Source organism: Helianthus annuus, chromosome 17 (assembly GCF_002127325.2).
Source record: "Helianthus annuus cultivar XRQ/B chromosome 17, HanXRQr2.0-SUNRISE, whole genome shotgun sequence".
Lineage (NCBI taxonomy): Eukaryota > Viridiplantae > Streptophyta > Magnoliopsida > Asterales > Asteraceae > Helianthus > Helianthus annuus.
Window position 1 is genome coordinate 32545322 of NC_035449.2, and position 17912 is coordinate 32563233.

The 17912-nt window shown below is 35.9% G+C and overlaps 2 protein-coding genes across 2 annotated transcripts; both read right to left on the minus strand.

The window, feature by feature from the left end:
• Positions 1-4501: 4501 nt before the first annotated feature.
• Positions 4502-8606, minus strand: LOC110937508 (pyruvate dehydrogenase E1 component subunit alpha, mitochondrial). Its single transcript, XM_022179938.2, has 9 exons — positions 8202-8606; positions 7125-7502; positions 6339-6418; positions 5593-5670; positions 5404-5499; positions 5262-5333; positions 5094-5147; positions 4946-5011; positions 4502-4801 (listed from the first exon to the last, which is right to left on the minus strand). The coding sequence occupies exons 1-9, from the start codon at positions 8512-8514 to the stop codon at positions 4757-4759; spliced, it is 1182 nt and encodes a 393-aa protein (XP_022035630.1). The 5' UTR covers positions 8515-8606; the 3' UTR covers positions 4502-4756.
• A 2247-nt stretch (positions 8607-10853) lies between these two features.
• Positions 10854-15247, minus strand: LOC110934026. Its single transcript, XM_022177221.1, has 2 exons — positions 14942-15247; positions 10854-10874 (listed from the first exon to the last, which is right to left on the minus strand). The coding sequence occupies exons 1-2, from the start codon at positions 15245-15247 to the stop codon at positions 10854-10856; spliced, it is 327 nt and encodes a 108-aa protein (XP_022032913.1).
• Between the last annotated feature and the right edge of the window lie 2665 nt (positions 15248-17912).

Here is a 17912-nt window from a genome sequence, read left to right on the forward strand (position 1 = left end):
GGCAAACCCATTGGCGAAAGGCCACTCACGCCCTGCGAACACAGACATCGTTGGTGACTGGCCTGCCCACCATTTCAAAGGAAATCCACCGCATGAAGGCCCACTTGGTAAAACCTCTTACCCACCTAAAAAATATTGCACCAAATGAGACTCCAACCCATAACCTTCACATTGAAGGACCATGAGATGCCTCCTCTCAAACTAATCGATCTAGAACTCATTGGCTTTAAAATCTATTATAAAAAGCAATACAAGTTGTTTGACTAAGATTTAAAGTTTATATATTCTGACATTAATTAGTGATCATAAATAAGTCCTGAATCAGAACTTTCATGATCATTTATGATACTATCTTAATAATATTTTTTTGAGTAAATTGTTATTTTCGTTGGATGAAATTAATTATCCTTTGAAAATGTTAAGGACAAAAATCAATTGGATGAAGTTGACATGTTTTAAAAATGTTAAGAACGAAAATCCTACAAACAAATAATTTCGACTAAAGTGACATATTTCATCAAACCTAACTGATGAAAATGTAAGTTTACTCTATCGTTTTATACTTTTATATGCCTATGCTCATAACAGGTTATAATTAAGTTTATTATATGAGAAGACAGAGAGTGATTTTCATTAAGATCAAATCCACATTAAGGACGTATTACATTAATACACCACTAATACGTGCACTATAAGAAGAATCTAAAAAGTTAAAATCATTGATAAAAGAGTTGATGGGTTTTGTACTTTTGTTATTTGAGACTGGGTAAGGTGTAAGATTCTACAGAGTGTATTATAATATGTTAGTTAAATAATGATGATAATTATTATTTATACCATCTTTTAAGCATCATTTGACTAAACAACAATTTGATTTGAGGTGGAGGTCATTTTGAAGTTGCGAAAAGCTCACTCATGTTGCCATTTTTGTAAGTTTGTGACTTTGTGGTACGCTACAATTACCGAGTGATACTATTTATTTATACAATCTTTGGATCCCTTAAATATATATTAAAATATATTTAAAAGCCCTAAAAGTCATGACTAGGACCACTTAGTTTAACAATTAGGGTCTGATTGGTATGTGATAATGGAATGGATGGAGGAATGAAATAGACGAGGTAATGGAATGGACGAGAGAATGCAATGGATCATTACCATGTCTTGTTTGTTTACCACGTGGGAATAAAATAAATTATTATTGTGTATTGTTTGATAGGCAAGAAAAACGAAGGAATAAAATCAGCGGCGATTGGCGGTGGAGGCGGCAACGACGGGTGCCGGCGGCGGCCGTTCTTGGTGGTTGGTGGCGGCAGGTGGTTGGTGATGGTGGTGGGTGGCGGCGAGTGGCGTTGGCAGCGATGGTGGTTGGTTGCGACGGTGGGTGGCAACGGTGGCGGGTGGTGGTGGTGACAGGTGGCTGTTGGGGGGTGGCAGAGGCGGTGACGGGTTACGGGTGGAGGCGTCGGTGGTGGGTGGTGGTGGTGGCAAAGGTGGTGTGGTTGATGAATGATGCAAAAGGATGGAATGAAAAAAAAACATGGGGGATAGATGAAATTATTTTGAGGCAATGGAATACCTTATGGAATGGGTGATTTCATTCTATTGACCAACCAAACATCTTTTTCTTCATTCCTTCGTAATGATCCATTCCATTCCATCTCTCATTCCTGCATACCAAACATCACCTTAGTTTTAAACTAACTATTCCAAAAAAAAGCATATTATTTCCGAGTAACAAACTAATACATCGAAAAAGAAAACAAACGGGTACAAGTTGTGCCACTAGCCCATTTTAAAAACCAAACTATGCTTTCAAAAACTATATTCATAGATCATAGAATCATAATATCACTATGCATGACCCATTGGACTCGTCTAAGTGGCTTCACAACCTGAGACGCAAAGACACCATAAGTATTAAATGCAAATGGTATAAATACATGTTGGTTGTTAAGACAACTTTCTCGTGTTTTGTTATTTTACATGAAACAACTTTTAAAGAAGGCTGGCCTATCATGAAAACATTGGTCCCCAAACCCACAAGAGGGGAGACCCCTATTAGATGCATACACGTGTGTTTTCCTCTCACTCATGTGTGTGCATTGTAGAGAGCTCACGTGGTTCAAGTATTGGCACGTTCAAGATGAGATGAAACACACATGTATGGATCTAACAATGGTTTCTAGAAAATAAACCGAAAAATATTTAAGATTTTGGTTTTTGAGCTAAACATGTAAATTAATAATTCACTGGTAAGACTAGAATACGGATATTTTACTACTAAAGGAAAATCAGTGTTGTAGGAATCATTAGGCACTAGTCGGTCGGTGGGGTACGGACTAACGATTAATTGGATTGAGATTTTATATGTAATTTTCTGTTTTATATGTATATACACGCATTTTTATAGGTATTTTTGTAAGTAGACATGTTTTAATACCTTACTCGATCCATATTTTCAAGTAAATATGATTCATTGACGGAATCGCTAGACGGCCACCAATTTTTAGTCAATTAGAATTGAATTTGAACATTGTTGACTGCCTACTGATTAATTGACCGATTAAATAAAAATTACTCGATGAATCTTCGTTTAGCGATTAATCAGCGAGTAGTCCGGATTTTTAGAAGGATGATAATATTTTTGATAATAAAAAAGGATCAAGTTGAGGCACTTCATATAATCCAACGTGATTGGTGGCATCAAGACAACACCGGTACATTAAATAGTACACCCGTGACAACACGGAGTACAACACCAAAAGTATTCGTCTTGCAAAGGCCCATGGAGTTCCTGATGCGCCTACTAATTATAGCAACAATATATATGTTATGCTTATTTTATTTGCTTACTAATTATTTCATATATAACTTTGTAACTTTTTTGTGCTTCATTAGTTGTACATTGTGCTACTGGTGTTTTTCAAAAAAAAAAAGTTTATTTTTTACTTTTAACCGAAATGTTTTTACCTTTTACAATTTTAACCCTATATAATTTATTTTTTGACTTTAACCCAAAACTTTTCATTATTTGCAATTTAACTTCACAACTTTTGTCACTTATACTTTTCATCTTTCGCAAATTTTCGTTTTACGTATAATTCTAATTTTTTCGAGTTAATACGACGCAACGTGCATGTGTGGTTCAACGTTTTTACCTCTATTTTTCCATGTTTGACAGCTTCGTCGCAACACGCATATCCTAGGTCGAGTCAGTGTTGGTGGTCGATGACGGTTGTGTGACATTAATACTATTTGACACCGTTTTACGCCCTGCCGCAACGCGGGGTGTGCTTTGTGGGTTTTCAAAGAAAAAATGGTTATGCATATGGTTGTCGTAACGTTGGTTTTGGGGGTTTTTCAAAAAAAAATTGATTTTTTTACTTTTTACCCAAAAGTATTTCATAAATTACTTTTAACTCAAAACTATTTGTTTTTTTTTTTATTTTTAACCCAAAATTTTTATCTTTTGCAATCTATCCTCATAACTTTTTTTACTTTCAACTTTGGTCCTTTATAGTTTTCATTTTCCGCAAATTTTTTCGCTTTATGCTTGGTTCTAAATTTTGTGACTTAACACATCGCAACGTGCGTCTTTTGTTTAACGTTTTTACACTTCGTTCTAAATTTTGCGAGTTAACACGACGCAACGTGCGTGTATGGGTGAACGTTTTTACATCGTCTATTTTACCCGTTTGACAGGTTTAACATAACATGCGGGTCCTAGATTGACTTAGTTATAACTAAAGAATCCCCGTCGCATTGCGGCGGGTCGCAATCCTAGTTATGTTTTATTATATAAATAAAAATACTCAAGCATCTGAGTTAAACCTAATAGTCACATCATTTGTTCTTATAATTTTTTTTAACAGGGGAATTGGTCGTAATAATTTCACCTAGACCTTATTAGCTATTAATAATCTCACCTCAGAATATTCCCCCATCAGTCCCACTTTTCACTAATTTTTCCTACAATGGTTCCCCGTTAAAAAACTTAACGGAATTAAGTTTTTTTCCAAATTACAAACAGTTGTTCTTGGGCTTTTGATCAGAACGATGATACGAGTCCATTGATGTAAAAGTTACTTCAGAATGGTGCTCCAAGTGACTTGATTTTGGTTAATTGGAAATTTAAACACCCGAATTAAGCGGCGCTTTCATCGCTTGAAGCACCGTTTCGAGACAAGTTTTACATCAATGGACTCGTATCATCATTCTAATCAAAAGCCCTAAAAATCTGTCATTTGGAAAAAAAGTTTAACTCCGTTACGTTTTTTTAACGGAGGACCATTGTAGAAAAATATGTGAAAAGTGAGACTGGTGTGGGAAATATTCTAAGATGGGATTATTAATGGCCAATAAGGTCTAGATAAGATTATTACAGGTCAAATTCCCTTTTCAATAAATCCAGCAAATGATTGCTTGGCGATCCACAAAGCCTCTAAGCATATAGTCAACAACATACAATCAAAACAAAAAATAACCCACAAAATCAAGCTAGACAGAAAACAGCAGGAATAAAAGTCATAAAAGTATATGAAAATTCCATGAGAGGATATATAGCAGCATATTGATTGTTGCCAAAAAGAATCATGTCACCAAGGATGTTTAAGTTTTTTTTTTTTTTTGGAAATATATTTTTGCCATCACAAAACAAAAGTAAAAATGTTATTTGCTTGGTTTTTCTGTTCTCATTATTCTTGGAGTGAAGGGGAATATGATATTTGGTTCAAATTTCATCTTTGCTGTTCAATCAGGGAAGTGTAGCTCTCAGTTCTTTCCTGTCTGCTCCAAATGACTGCAAAACAAGTTTAATTTATCAGAAAATAGCAATTGAAATTATAGTTAAATTACATGCATTGCGCCATCGAGGTGGCTAAACAACTCTTGTTGGTAGCATATGAAAAAAAAACAATTAACAAAAAGAAACGAGAAAGAATACCTCGACCCCGAATCCTTTACGGTAAACATTGGTAAAGAGTTCAGATTCATCTGGCATTGGGCTTTCCTGTAGTTACACAGAAAAGTAATTGTGAAAATGATGGTCACAATTAATGAAAAAAAAGAAAAAGTTTGACAGTTATGCTTACCTTGGCTTGAGCAATGGCTTCATCAACTTCTTTTCTAGCTTGTTTCTCTATGTCCTGAAAAAAGGATATTAGAAACAATCAAGCACGTTAGATTATTACACTCTTAATGGCGTGAAAAATGATATAAAAAATCACATAAAAATAGATGTATGAATTGAAGCATATTACCTTGAGTTCTTTTTCAGTGGCTAGATCATGAGCAAGTATCAACTTTCTTAATCTTTCAATAGGATCACGTTCCTGAAATCCGTAAATTACAAATTATTAGTAACAGAATAATTGTTTAATTTATGTTAAGAGATGAACAAACCTGTCTGACACCGCTAATTTCATCACGGGTACGGTAGGTGCTACCAGGATCAGACATGGAGTGACCATGATACCTGTACGTGTCCATTTCAAGAATCTGAAAATAATCATCAACAATAAAATAAAATTAATCGAGTGATAACAAATTTCATATTAAATGTTTGCTTGTAAGAAAGTTTTGACTACTTACAATGGGTCCATTCTTCAAAGCATGTTCCTTTGCAAATTTGCAAGCTTGTTTGACAGCGAAGGCATCCATACCATCAACCTATACAAGGATATGAATTAAGGTCATCAATAAAATTAAACACCAGATGATACGGTCTATTTCGAGATTACCAATTTCCAAGAACACAAAAGATGAAGAGAGAATCAAGCGAGACAATTTTATGATGTTTTTTTCTGTTCATGATGCAACGACTGCAGTTTATAAAACGAAAAGAACAAGAACTGGAAACATGCTTCTCCTGACATTAAGGAAATGAATAAACGTGGAGGTGGGATCGGTGACATATGCGCCCTTCTTGCAAGAATGATAAAGCTAAACTAAAGGAAACAGGTAACAGGACAGTATCCTCTATAGCTACAAAAGCAGACATTGTTTCATGATGTGAAACTCGTGATAAATGATATTATAGGTTATAGCTACAAAAGCAGACATTGTTTCATGATGTGAAAGAAGATATATTTCTGCATCACACGGATGCTAGCAACATGAAAACTGGAAATTAATAGTTCTACCATAAAATGAGGAATCCCTCTTAAAATGGACCAAGCACAAGTTAACAATATCTTTGAGTCAAGACTTCAAAAAACGACATTCTAGTACAGTAAATTTGTGAAGCATAACTTTTTTTTTGTAGAGATAAAGGAAGTCATAGCGATAAAAGAAAATAAAATTAAATTCCCACATAAATATACAGTGACCAAACTCACCTTTAATCCAGGAACATAATCCCCTCGCTTGTAATAAGCAGGACTCTTTGCAGCTCTCCATTCAGCTGTACCCATACCATCTGCAACCCAATCCAAAGTACCTCAATAACATGCAATGTTTGTGCATACAAGCTCAATGAGCAACCAATATATGCAGTGTTTAATTTATCACTCCAGGTTGATACATATACACCAACGATATGTTTATAAATTCTTGAAACATGCATCCTTCTTAATTTGACTAGTTACTTGCTAGAACTTATGCTTTACAGCTCTACAACTATAATTTCAGAAAACTCCATTAGGTGTCAAGTTCCATGAGTTTCAATTCCAACTTCTCCAACCTAAGAAACTATTTAAATAACAAACAAATTAAAATAAAAATAAATATAAAAGACCTTAGAAACTCATCCAGTTATGTGCTAGACAGTACAGGGACACATTACACTATTTTCTATATTGGGTTTAATTTACCAAATTGTAGGTGAGCTTATCATGTCCAAAATTTAATGCCCAAATAATTGTATAAATCTGTGCAATTCAACAGACAAATAATTGAGTACTTCTACACTCCACTCCAGACAACTAATCCAATAATAAATCTCACAATAACTACATATCATGGTCTTTAAACTACAAACATCACCCCTTAAGCCTCTAGATAATAATTACAAAGCAAAAGTCACCAAGCTTGAATTAATTCCGATTCCAACAAATATGCCCCAAACCAGCATATAATAAAGTCACCAAGCTAACTATTAGTTTCATATAGTCATAAAACCTTACAGTGATTATTCTCGCACACCAAAATAGCAGGCAAGTCCCAAAGAGCAGCCATATTCAACGCCTCAAACAACTGCCCTTGATTAGCAGCACCATCACCATACATAGCAAAAGTCACATGATCTTCCTTCCGATACTTCTGCGCAAACGCCAATCCACACCCTAACGGAACCTGAGCTCCAACAATCCCATGACCACCGAAAAAACATGCATCTTTTTTATAAAAATGCATTGATCCTCCTTTTCCCCTCGAACAACCCGCTTGCCGGCCCATTAGCTCTGAAAAACTCTCCAATAACGTCCCACCGCGGCCTAGAAATATACAATGATCACGATACGCCGTGATTATGCAATCCTTTTTCGTGATCGCGGCCTCCATACCTACAAACAGTCCACAGTTATGAGTTTACAAGAGGCACATATACAATTTGTATAGTATGATCTAATACGGTCTCCATACCTACAAATAGACTGACAACGTGTATTTATACAATTTGTACATTTACAAAATCTACACTCTACTGTGACTAATTACAATATGATCTAATACTGCCTCCGCACCTACAAGTAGACTGACAACAGTTAGAGGTGCACACACCGGCTATTTCTCTAACCAGTTCGGTTAACCTAAGTTATTTTCTCATTTTTGCTTTAATCGGTTCGGTTATTCACTTTAACCGGTTATTTTCAATATTTTTTTTTTCATTTTTTCAGTTTCCCCCGGTTAACCAGTACATTGGTTAAAAACCGGTTAAAATTAACCAGTTACTAACCAACAGTTAAAAATAACTACTAATCTGCTACTCCTCAATCGGCTATTAACCGGTTACGGTAATCCGCTACTCTTCGATCGGTTATTAACCAGTTACGGTTTCGGTTAATAACTGGTAATTTTGTGCATCTCTAACAGCAGGTAGTTATACAATTTGTATATTTACATAATCTACACTCTACTAGGACTAATTACAATATGATCTAATATTGTCTCCATATCTACAAATGACTACAAATGATAACAGGTATTTATACAATTTGTATATTTATACTATGGCTTAATTACAATATATGATCTAATAATACCTATACACACAGCTTCCTGTCCATCGTACAAATGACAAAACCCTCGGATAAGTTTTGATTTGTAAAGAGAGTCAGCGGCGATCTCCATACGGCGCATGAGTGCCATATCGGTGAAGAAGCTCATGAGCTCTTTAGGAGTTGTATCAACGGATCTCGACGGAGGTTCGCAGTTGTGGCCGGTGAAGGGGACGCTGGTTTCGACGGTGATTGTGGTGGTGTCGTCGGTGGAGAAGGGGCGGCGGTGGAGGAATGAGGAGGAGGAGGCAGTGGAGAGAGGCTTGAGGAGACTGGAACTCCGGCGAGCTAGAGCCATGGCGGTTGGTGGTGGTGGTGGTGGTTGGTGGCTGTTAGGGTTGGTGAAGGGGTGGAGAAGACGAGCAGAGGGAATAAAATGATATTATATGCTGAGGTTTACACTTACAGAAATCTTAATTGAAAGTAAAATACATGTTTGGTACTTCCTGTTGTATGAAATTACGAATCTAGTCCAAAACTTTTCGTAAGTTTTACTTGTAGCAAGTCTATAAGAAAAAAAATATATAATCAATTAAAATAATTGTTTTCTTTTTTGTTGGTTGCAATGTAAAATAAAACTAAGACAACCAAATTTTTCTTTCAATATTGAAATAAATCCATATATTTGAGTTTTGAAAATAACAAAAGATTTGTGATATATGTTATTCATTTTTACTTTAAGGAAGTTTTACTAAGAATTTGAAGTGTGTTGAACTTAAAACCTTGTTACGGTGTAGGGAGTGGAGTGGAAAGGGGAGGGTGAGGGGCGAGATGCCACAAGAGTGGGTATGGTTGAGGTGAAAGGTGAGAGAGGGTCGTGTGGGGTGATTTCTTAAGAGTGGGTTAGTGGAGGTGAAAAGAGAAAAAGGAAGAAGTGCAAGAAGGGAAACCAAGATGGTGGGCTAATGTGGCTGTTCGGGATGAGCAAGAGCAACGCTCCACCCTCTTCAGTATCATGCGAGATTTTCATTCTTGTTGAGTCGTTCCTTATCCATTCCCACCACGCTTAGTGTTTGAAGAATCTCAAAATAAAAAAAAAATAGTTGGTTTGGAAATGGTATACAAACAAAGAAATGCAAAATAAAAAATTTGATGTGAAAATACAACATGCGGATTTTCGTTAAAAGGGTTAGTTAACGTGCCGTAAATTGCTTTTTGGCTAAACAGCTTTGCCCGTAAAATATCGTAAATTAAAAAAAGGGTTAGTTAACGTATAAATTGCCTTAACGTACAATGCGTACGATGTGAAAATATAACATGCAGATTTCCGCTTACAACATGCGGATCTTCGTTTATAACACGTGGAATTTAGTTTCATAACATGCGGTTTTGTGGTTTACAACATGCGGATATACTTGTTTCTAATGTGCGGATTTATGGTTTTTGAGCCCTACAACGTGCGGAATTCACATCGCGTACACATCGCATGTTAAGGCTAATTGAACAGTACACTTTTTCTTAAGAAAATCACATTAGGAAAGTGTTTCTTTTATAGGAATAAGATTAATTTTATATATTGGTTAAAATGGATTCTTTTACTCTTTACAACTACATTTAGTTGTGCTTCAAAGAAAATTGATTTTTTATCTTCTTTGTCATCTAATTTACAACACTTAAATCTTTTAGATTCGTTGTTTGAATTGTAATTTGTTAATATTCTTCAATAAGTTTATAAATATGCCCGTTTGTTTACGTTTATGTATGTTCGTTAGTTTATGTTTAATTAAGTTAATCTGGTTACGTTCATTCATATTTTCATTGAATATATTTAGGGCCATTACAATTTAGTCTAGGTTTCTTTTTAGGCTCAACAAATTAATGTCCCTTACTACTTCATCGTGTTCACTCGGTTATGTTCATTTACCTATGTTAAGTTATGTTGAGTCGTTTACGTTCATTTATATTGTTAACAAACGAACACGAACACGCTCATTTTCTTAAGGAATAAACACGGACAACAAAACCCCAATCGTTTAATTGTTCGTGTTCTTTAAAAGTTAAACGAACGAACACGAACACGCCTCACATTTCTTTCATTTATAAATAATGTTCTTCATCTTGAACATTTATATATATATCTATATGTAACCAAGTTCGTACCCATGGCATTATAGCCTAGTGGTATGTTGGTGGTGGGATAAGGCTTACGACCATTAGGTCATGGGTTCGATTCCCACAAAGGGGGTTTTTCCCAGATTTATTGAGTTTCCTCCTAAATTGGTGTATATGCATTATTGCCTAGTGGAGATGGATATGATCGGGTGGTTCTGCTGGTGGCACGATGATACTCCAGTAGTCCGTCAGTGATCCAAATTTACCGTTAAAAAAAAAAAATGTAACCAAGTTCGTCAATTAATGTGCTTTGTATTGAGATTCTAAAACTGAAGCTATTTTAGACTCTAATTGCAACAACTGAAACTAGTGGGATGATTTGAGGATTATCTTGAAAGAAAAACTTTATAAAATTTTAAATTATCACATCATGATCCACGGCCCTTACTGGTCCGAATAGACGAATAGTTGCCATTTAGGGACTTTGCTGTCTCTTAATTCTTAAATATATTGATATTTTCAGTAGGCTATAATTCGTGGGAATAACACTATAACAGAGATGTTGTACTAAAAAATAAAATACATCTAGTCTTCTAAAAACAATTTCTGTATAATAAAATTCAAAACAACAAATGAGAAATAGATCAAGTATTTTTTATTTATATTTTCAGATAGTAATTACATATAAAATTCAAAACTACAATATATTTGTAACATCATATTTAGTTGGTTAGTTGCTATAAAATATTAGACGATTCAAACTGTATATTCAGGAAAACACTCTTGATCTTTAACTAACACGGCGATGGGTGATCGAATAAAAAACCCAAATGACCCATTAAAAAACAAGTTGCAAGATAAAATGATGACATAACAACATGAAATGGGTTGAATGGTGTCTAATTAAAAGTTTTGTGATAGCTGCCCAAAATACCTTTGGTTAGCATAGGTGACAAAAGTTGAAAAGTAGGCATGGCCTAAACATTGAATATTCCATTCTTCTTTACTACTGTTCAACAATAAAGCAAAGGAGGCTGACCTACAAATTTCATCCTGCAAGTTGACTTATTGGTGGAGGATTTATCACACTAGATTAGATGCAGCTGTTGGATTTCTTTGTTGTTGGGAGTTAATTAAAAAAATGGGACACGCTACCACTAGGCGTCACCCATCGACCGGTCCCTAGGCGAACATGAGGGAAGTAAATCACATATCAAAAAGTAAATCGGGTGGTGAAAGGGTATAATCCCAGATCTCCATAACAAATTCTCTACCTCCTTGCAACTGGCGCACTATTGTGGATTCATGGAGACGTTAGGGGGCAATATCAGGCAAGTTAGAAATTCAAATCCAAAAATTAAAAGAAAATGAAAGAAAGTGTCACAATCCGAAAGAAAAACATAACCTTATAAACGTGTAACACATCAATCGTTGTTTGTAACAAACGCGCAATCCTCCTTCATCCATTGCACAAACCATCATTATTTTCCTCGATGTCAAACCAAATGCCCAAGCTTCCACCATCCCACAAAAGGGGTTATCCAAACAGCAAGCTATAAGTATTCAAATGCATAAAAACCTCTTCGAGGTAAAGTGTCACCATTATTCAAAGCAATATTGGGATAATCCGCTCTATAAAGTGTCTTAATACACTTCTCAGTGAAAAGATATCATGTCTTTTCTGAACCAAGAGCCACATTGAAGGGGTATCGTCCCAAATCTTGCACCAGGCTTGGGCGCGACTAACCATTACCTGGCTTATTGTCCCAATCGGCAAAGAACTTGCCTTAGTTCGTGCGGGCACGCGCGAACACGGTTTGCTTTCCCACTCGGGGAAAGATGAGAATCTCACCTTATGTATGAAAATGGTTGTTTTCGGCAACATACACGGAATGCGGTGATTACTGCTAAAGATGATAGTAACATCTTCTACAACTGTCGTGTTACTACAATCACTTTCTGTCAAACTGTCGCAACCCCCGTCCCCTTTTCTACCCGGGAACGGGCGGCCACGGCCAGTTTCAGTGGTATCGGTGTTTATCAATTTGGCAGCGGAATTTACATCAGGATCGTAGTTAGGAAATATTTCATCAGAGTAAAATACCACGCTTTTATAGTATTAAACACATGGGAAATTCCCAAGTTTCAAGTACACACATTTTCATAGGAATAAATCCTATTTTATTTAAATAAAAACATCTCTTTATTTATGTAACTTTTATAGCCACTTTTCCAAGCCTTCAGTGCTGTCCAGCTGGCTTCTATTTGGCTTTCACATTTTGTTACCTGAAACGCGTTTAAAAACATTTTGTCAGTGAAAAATACAGGTGAGTGAATTCCAGTTTAATCAAGACAGGTAAAACCGTTTACAGCATTGAGGGCAGTCGCGCAATTACATTTGTTTATTTTCTACTTTAATTACCACCCACGGTACTGTCAACCCGACTTGTGGTCATGTTACTACTCACAGTGTAGTAACAAATTTTTTATACAAAACCCCCAACATACCGACGATAATTGTAGTACAAATACTCAATCATTGTTTAATATAATGTAAATTATTTGAGGTTTTGTAAAAACATTTTGCAAAAAGGCTTACAAAAAGGAGATTACTCACATTGCTATCTTAGGGTTTTCCTTTGTAATTTCCTGGTGATTATCTATTAATTACACAATGCACGTGCGTTAGTATAATAACCCAATATTTACATTAGTAATACCCTCCCCGAGACAGAACTCCAACGACTACGTCGGGCAGAACCTCGACAGCCATTACGGAGCACTAGATCAATCGGGCAGCGTATCTAATACGTAACCGGGGGTTATGATACTTACAACGAGGCAGAACTTTGTTAATTAGGGGGGTATAATGCCCGGGTATAGTGATTACTATGTAAAATTGAGAGAGAAAGAAAAGGTTTTGAGCGAGTTGGGACTGAGGCCGAATGCATCTATTTATAGTCCTGATCGATCACTTTGTCGCGCCCCGCGTAAGCTTTAGCCAAGGGCTTCGCGGCCCGCCAGGCCAGTTAGGGTAGGCCCTAGCTTGTCCGACTCAAACCCTAGCTCCAACACGTTGCTGCCACGTGGCAGCTCAGGGTGTCGCCCTGACTTTGAGTTGTCGCGGCCCGCGTAAGACGAAGAGGTGGTCTTCGCGGCCCGCCAGGAACCATTTAAAATTGTTTTTATTTTATTTTTACAAAATTAAAGTATTTTGGGCTCGGTTTTCGTATACGGGGTGCATTTTAGGACGTATAGGGGTACTCTAATCATATTAGGGGTGTCGAAAATAATTTTGGAGGGTTGTTATATCCTCCCTACCTTGTTTTAGAACTCGTCCTCGAGGTCTTACTGGAATAAGTGTGGATATTTCCTTTGCATCTCTGATTCAAGCTCCCATGTGTATTCTGGTCCTCTCTTGGAATCCCATTTATTTTGACCAGAACTAATCTCTTGTGTTTGAGATTCTTAACTTTCCTGTCTTCAATTTGTAGAGGCCTTTCTACAAACTTAAGCTTCTCATTTACCTCTATATCCTTAAGAGGCACTACTAATGATTCATCGGCTAAGCATTTCTTGAGATCAGATACATGAAATACATCATGTATTCCTGCCATTTCCTCTAGCAGTTGTAGCTGATAGGCTACATGTCCTATTCTCCTAATAATCTCAAAAGGTCCAACATACCTGGGGCTTAGCTTTCCCCTTTTGATGAATCTTACCACTCATTTCCAAGGAGAAACTTTCAATAACACCTTATCTCGTACTTGAAATTCTAACGGCTTTCCCCTGTTATCAGCATAACTCTTTTGTCGATCGCGTGCTGCTTTCTATCGTTCCTTGACTTGAATGATTTGGTCCGTTGTTTCTTGCACTATCTCAGGTCCGGATAGTTGCTTTTCTCCAATTTCGGCCCAACAGACTGGAGTTCGGCACTTTTGTCCATAAAGTGCCTCGAATGGTGCAACATTGATACTTGTGTGATAGTTGTTATTGTAAGAAAATTCTATTAACGGTAGATGATCATCCCAATTACCTCTGAAATCAATTACACAAGCTCTAAGCATATCTTCCATTGTCTGAATTGTCCTTCCGCTTTGTCCGTCCGTTTGAGGATGATAAGCGGTGCTTAGATTTAGCTTGGTTCCCATTGCTTTTTGGAAACTTGTCCAAAAATGAGAGGTGAAACGGCTATCCCTATCAGAAACAATTGATAAAGGAATTCCGTGTAATGAAACTATTTTATTTACATACAACTTAGCTAATTGTTCCATGCTGAAGGTTTCCTTTATTGGTAAGAAAAGAGCTGACTTAGTTAGGCTGTCTACAATCACCCAGATTGTATCATTACTTTTTCTTGTCTTGTGTACAGTAGAAACTCGATAAATTAATACTCGATTATTTAATAAACTCTCTAAGATAATATTTTTTTGTCGGTCCCGACTCGGGGATAGGGTGCTAAATTAATAATTTGCTAAAATTATAAGATAATACATTTTTGATAATTTCTTTAGACCCCATATAAAATATAAATTAATAATTCCTTATATATAGCATATTACATGAATGATTTATGAAGGTTTCTTGAAAAATGACTCAATTGTCTTTTGTTTTTTGTTGAAATCAATTTCCCCTTGAATCTCGTCTCTAATTTTCCTTAGCATGGTAAGAACTTCTGGTGTTGTTTTCTCATAGCTCAACAAGAAATTGTTCAATGTGATTGCCGCTTTAATAGCTTCGTTTCGCGAAGGGGGCTCCATTGTAGAACTTTCATTATCTTCTTCATCGATATCATCTTTAATAATTCCAATAACGCTTTCAATCATTTCTTCATCAGTCAACAACTGTGCAACTACATTTTCTTCTAGGTGAGTCAGAACATCTTCGACATCCATTGCATTGTGATAACCCAACTCTTTGATCAAATTCTGGAGTTCTTGAGTGCTTTCACCACCTTCATCTGAGTTCTCAAAAGTCATGTTATCTGTTGATCGAAGTTTACAATGACGAAAGCAGTTCGCAATTGGGCCGTTCATTTGATATACATGCATTGTATACAATAATTAAGTGGAAGCTTGAAAGGTGTTTGTAAACTAAGTATTCTACTATAAATTAATAAAATATTAATTAATATATAAATTAATAATTATTAATTTATCGATTAATTAATAACTCTTTTAATTAATAAATTTTGGTGGTCCCAAGTGTAATTTGGTAACAAAATTCATTGTTGTCAATTCCCATTTCCATACTGGCATTTATAACTGCTGTAATAAACCTGAGGGTTTCTGATGTTCAGCTTTAACTTGTGAACAGGTTAGACACTTGGCAACATAAGCTGCTATATCCTTTTTCATTCCTATCCACCAGAAATTCTTTCTTAAGTCTTGATACATCTTATCACTTCCTGGATGCATTATATACTTAGACTTATGGGCTTCTTCTAATATACGGTAACGTAGGTTTCCTAATTTAGGTATCCACATTCTTTTCTTATGGAATCTCCAAATTCTATATGTTCCTTGTTCTAATTCTTTATTCATTCCTTTTAATTTCTCAGTATCATCCTTGATTACTGATTCTTGTGCTTTCCTGATCTGTTCATTTAAATCTACTTGTAGATTTAATTTAAGAGAACGCACTCTTTTTGGCTTTTCGTGATACTTTCGACTTAAAGCATCAGCTACTACATTTGCCTTTCCTGCATGATACTGGATATTACAATCGTAATCACTGAGAATTTCCATCCAGCGTCTCTGTCTCATGTTTAACTCCTTTTGCCCGAAAACATACCTTAAACTCTTATGATAAGTGAAAATGGTAAACTTACTACCGTAAAGGTAATGTCTCCAAATCTTTAGGGCAAAAATTATAGCTCCTAATTCTAAATCATGGGTTGAATAATTCTCTTCATGATTCTTAAGTTGTCTAGATGCGTAGGCTATAACCTTTTGACGTTGCATCAACACACATCCATAACCTAACTTAGAAGCGTCACAATAGACTACAAAGTCTTCTGTTCCTTCTGGTAACGCGAGTATTGGTGCATTGGTTAATCTTTGCTTAAGAATTCTAAAGGCTTCTTCTTGTTTTGGTCCCCATTCAAACTTATCAGATTTACAGGTTAACTTAGTTAAGGGAAAATCTCGAATAAATCTTCTATAATAACCGGCTAATCCTAGGAAACTTCTAACCTCGGTTGGTGACTCAGGGGTTTTCCATTTAGTAATTGCCTCAATCTTTGTGGGATCCACATGAATTCCTTCATGGTTAACTAGGTGTCCAAGAAACTATACTTCCTCTAACCAAAACTCGCACTTCGAAAACCTTGCATAAAGCTTTTCTTTTCTCAATAAACTTAGAAGTGCATGCAGATGCGCTGCATGTTCCTCTTTACTCTTAGATAGGGCTGTTCAAAAAACTCGCGGCTCGCAGTTCGCTCGAAGTTCGCTCGAAAAAAGTTCGAAAAAAGCTCGGCTCGAAATTGGCTCGATCTTAACGAGCCGAGCCCGAGCCAAGGTAGGTTCGGTTCGTGGCTCGTTTGTTAGTTGGCTCGTTGGCTCGCTCGTTTGGCTCGTTATGATTATTATATATATATATATATATATATTAATATTATAAATTCTATACTAAACATATATTATAAAGTCTTATTATATAAGTTATTATATGCGATGCCTTTTCAATCTACTAAACATATTGATATGTTCAATAATACTCAATTTTTTTTTGAACGGCATCAGTAATACTCAATTACTCATTAATAGCCTAGGGCTCTTCATATGCGCTGCCTCTCTTCATATATGCTGCCTTTTCAGTTATCAAAACACAGTCCCCAGATGGCGAGATCTCTGATATACGGCTGCCGATTCACAGTCCCCAGATGCCGATTCAGTCTCTTCTCTAATGCCCTAATTATATATTATCGATTTGTCCTAATTTCTAACCCATATCGTTCTTCTACAGTTCTACGCAGTACGCAGGGAGGCTTCGATTTTGCCAATTTTCCCTAACTGATTCTCCTCCAATCTTCCATATAAGGTAACTAACTGTATAATCATGCTTTTGTCCGTATGGTCCTAAATCAGGCTTCGATTTTGTCGATTTTGCCCTAACTGTATATTTATTATTATGTGTTTGTAGTTATATACACGTTCGGCTAATCATTATTGATTAGTATGTATGTTCTAACCCATTTGACCTGCTCAATTTTATTTGATCAGTGTTTCAAGTAGATTTAGGATCAATTTTCTTCAATTTTATTTGCAAACTGCTGTCATAATATACATTACTTACTGTCACTACAAGATATAAACATAAATTACTTGCTGTCATTTGCAAACTGCTGTCATAATATAGATTACTTACTGTCACTACAAGAAATAAACATAAATTACTTGCTGTCATAATATAGATTATTTTCTATCATTTTATTTGCAAACTGTAGTTTCAATTTTATTTGCAAACTGCTGTCACTACAAGAAATAAACATAAACATAAGCTCACTGTTATTGTTTTGATTTGGATTTACTGATACATATTGTGTTATTATTTTGTAGGAAGCAAGATGTCTTCAAACATAGAATCTGTTGTTGCTGGAGCCAATACCCCAAACGTTGATCCCGTTGAGTTAAGTGATGAAGA

Bases quoted from the DNA above. Each gene is read 5' to 3' on its own strand.
- LOC110934026 (XM_022177221.1), bottom strand. From the start codon at position 15,247: ATGACTTTTGAGAACTCAGATGAAGGTGGTGAAAGCACTCAAGAACTC. The intron at 10,875-14,941 runs GTTCTTACCATG...TTTATTATACAG, and splicing joins ATGAGAAAACAACACCAGAA to AAATTGTTTTTAGAAGACTA.
- LOC110937508 (XM_022179938.2), bottom strand. From the start codon at position 8,514: ATGGCTCTAGCTCGCCGGAGTTCCAGTCTCCTCAAGCCTCTCTCCACT. The intron at 6,419-7,124 runs GTAAGGTTTTAT...ATTGGGTTGCAG, and splicing joins GGTGTGCGAGAATAATCACT to ATGGTATGGGTACAGCTGAA. The intron at 5,500-5,592 runs GTAAGTAGTCAA...GATTATTTTCAG, and splicing joins CTTTGAAGAATGGACCCATT to ATTCTTGAAATGGACACGTA.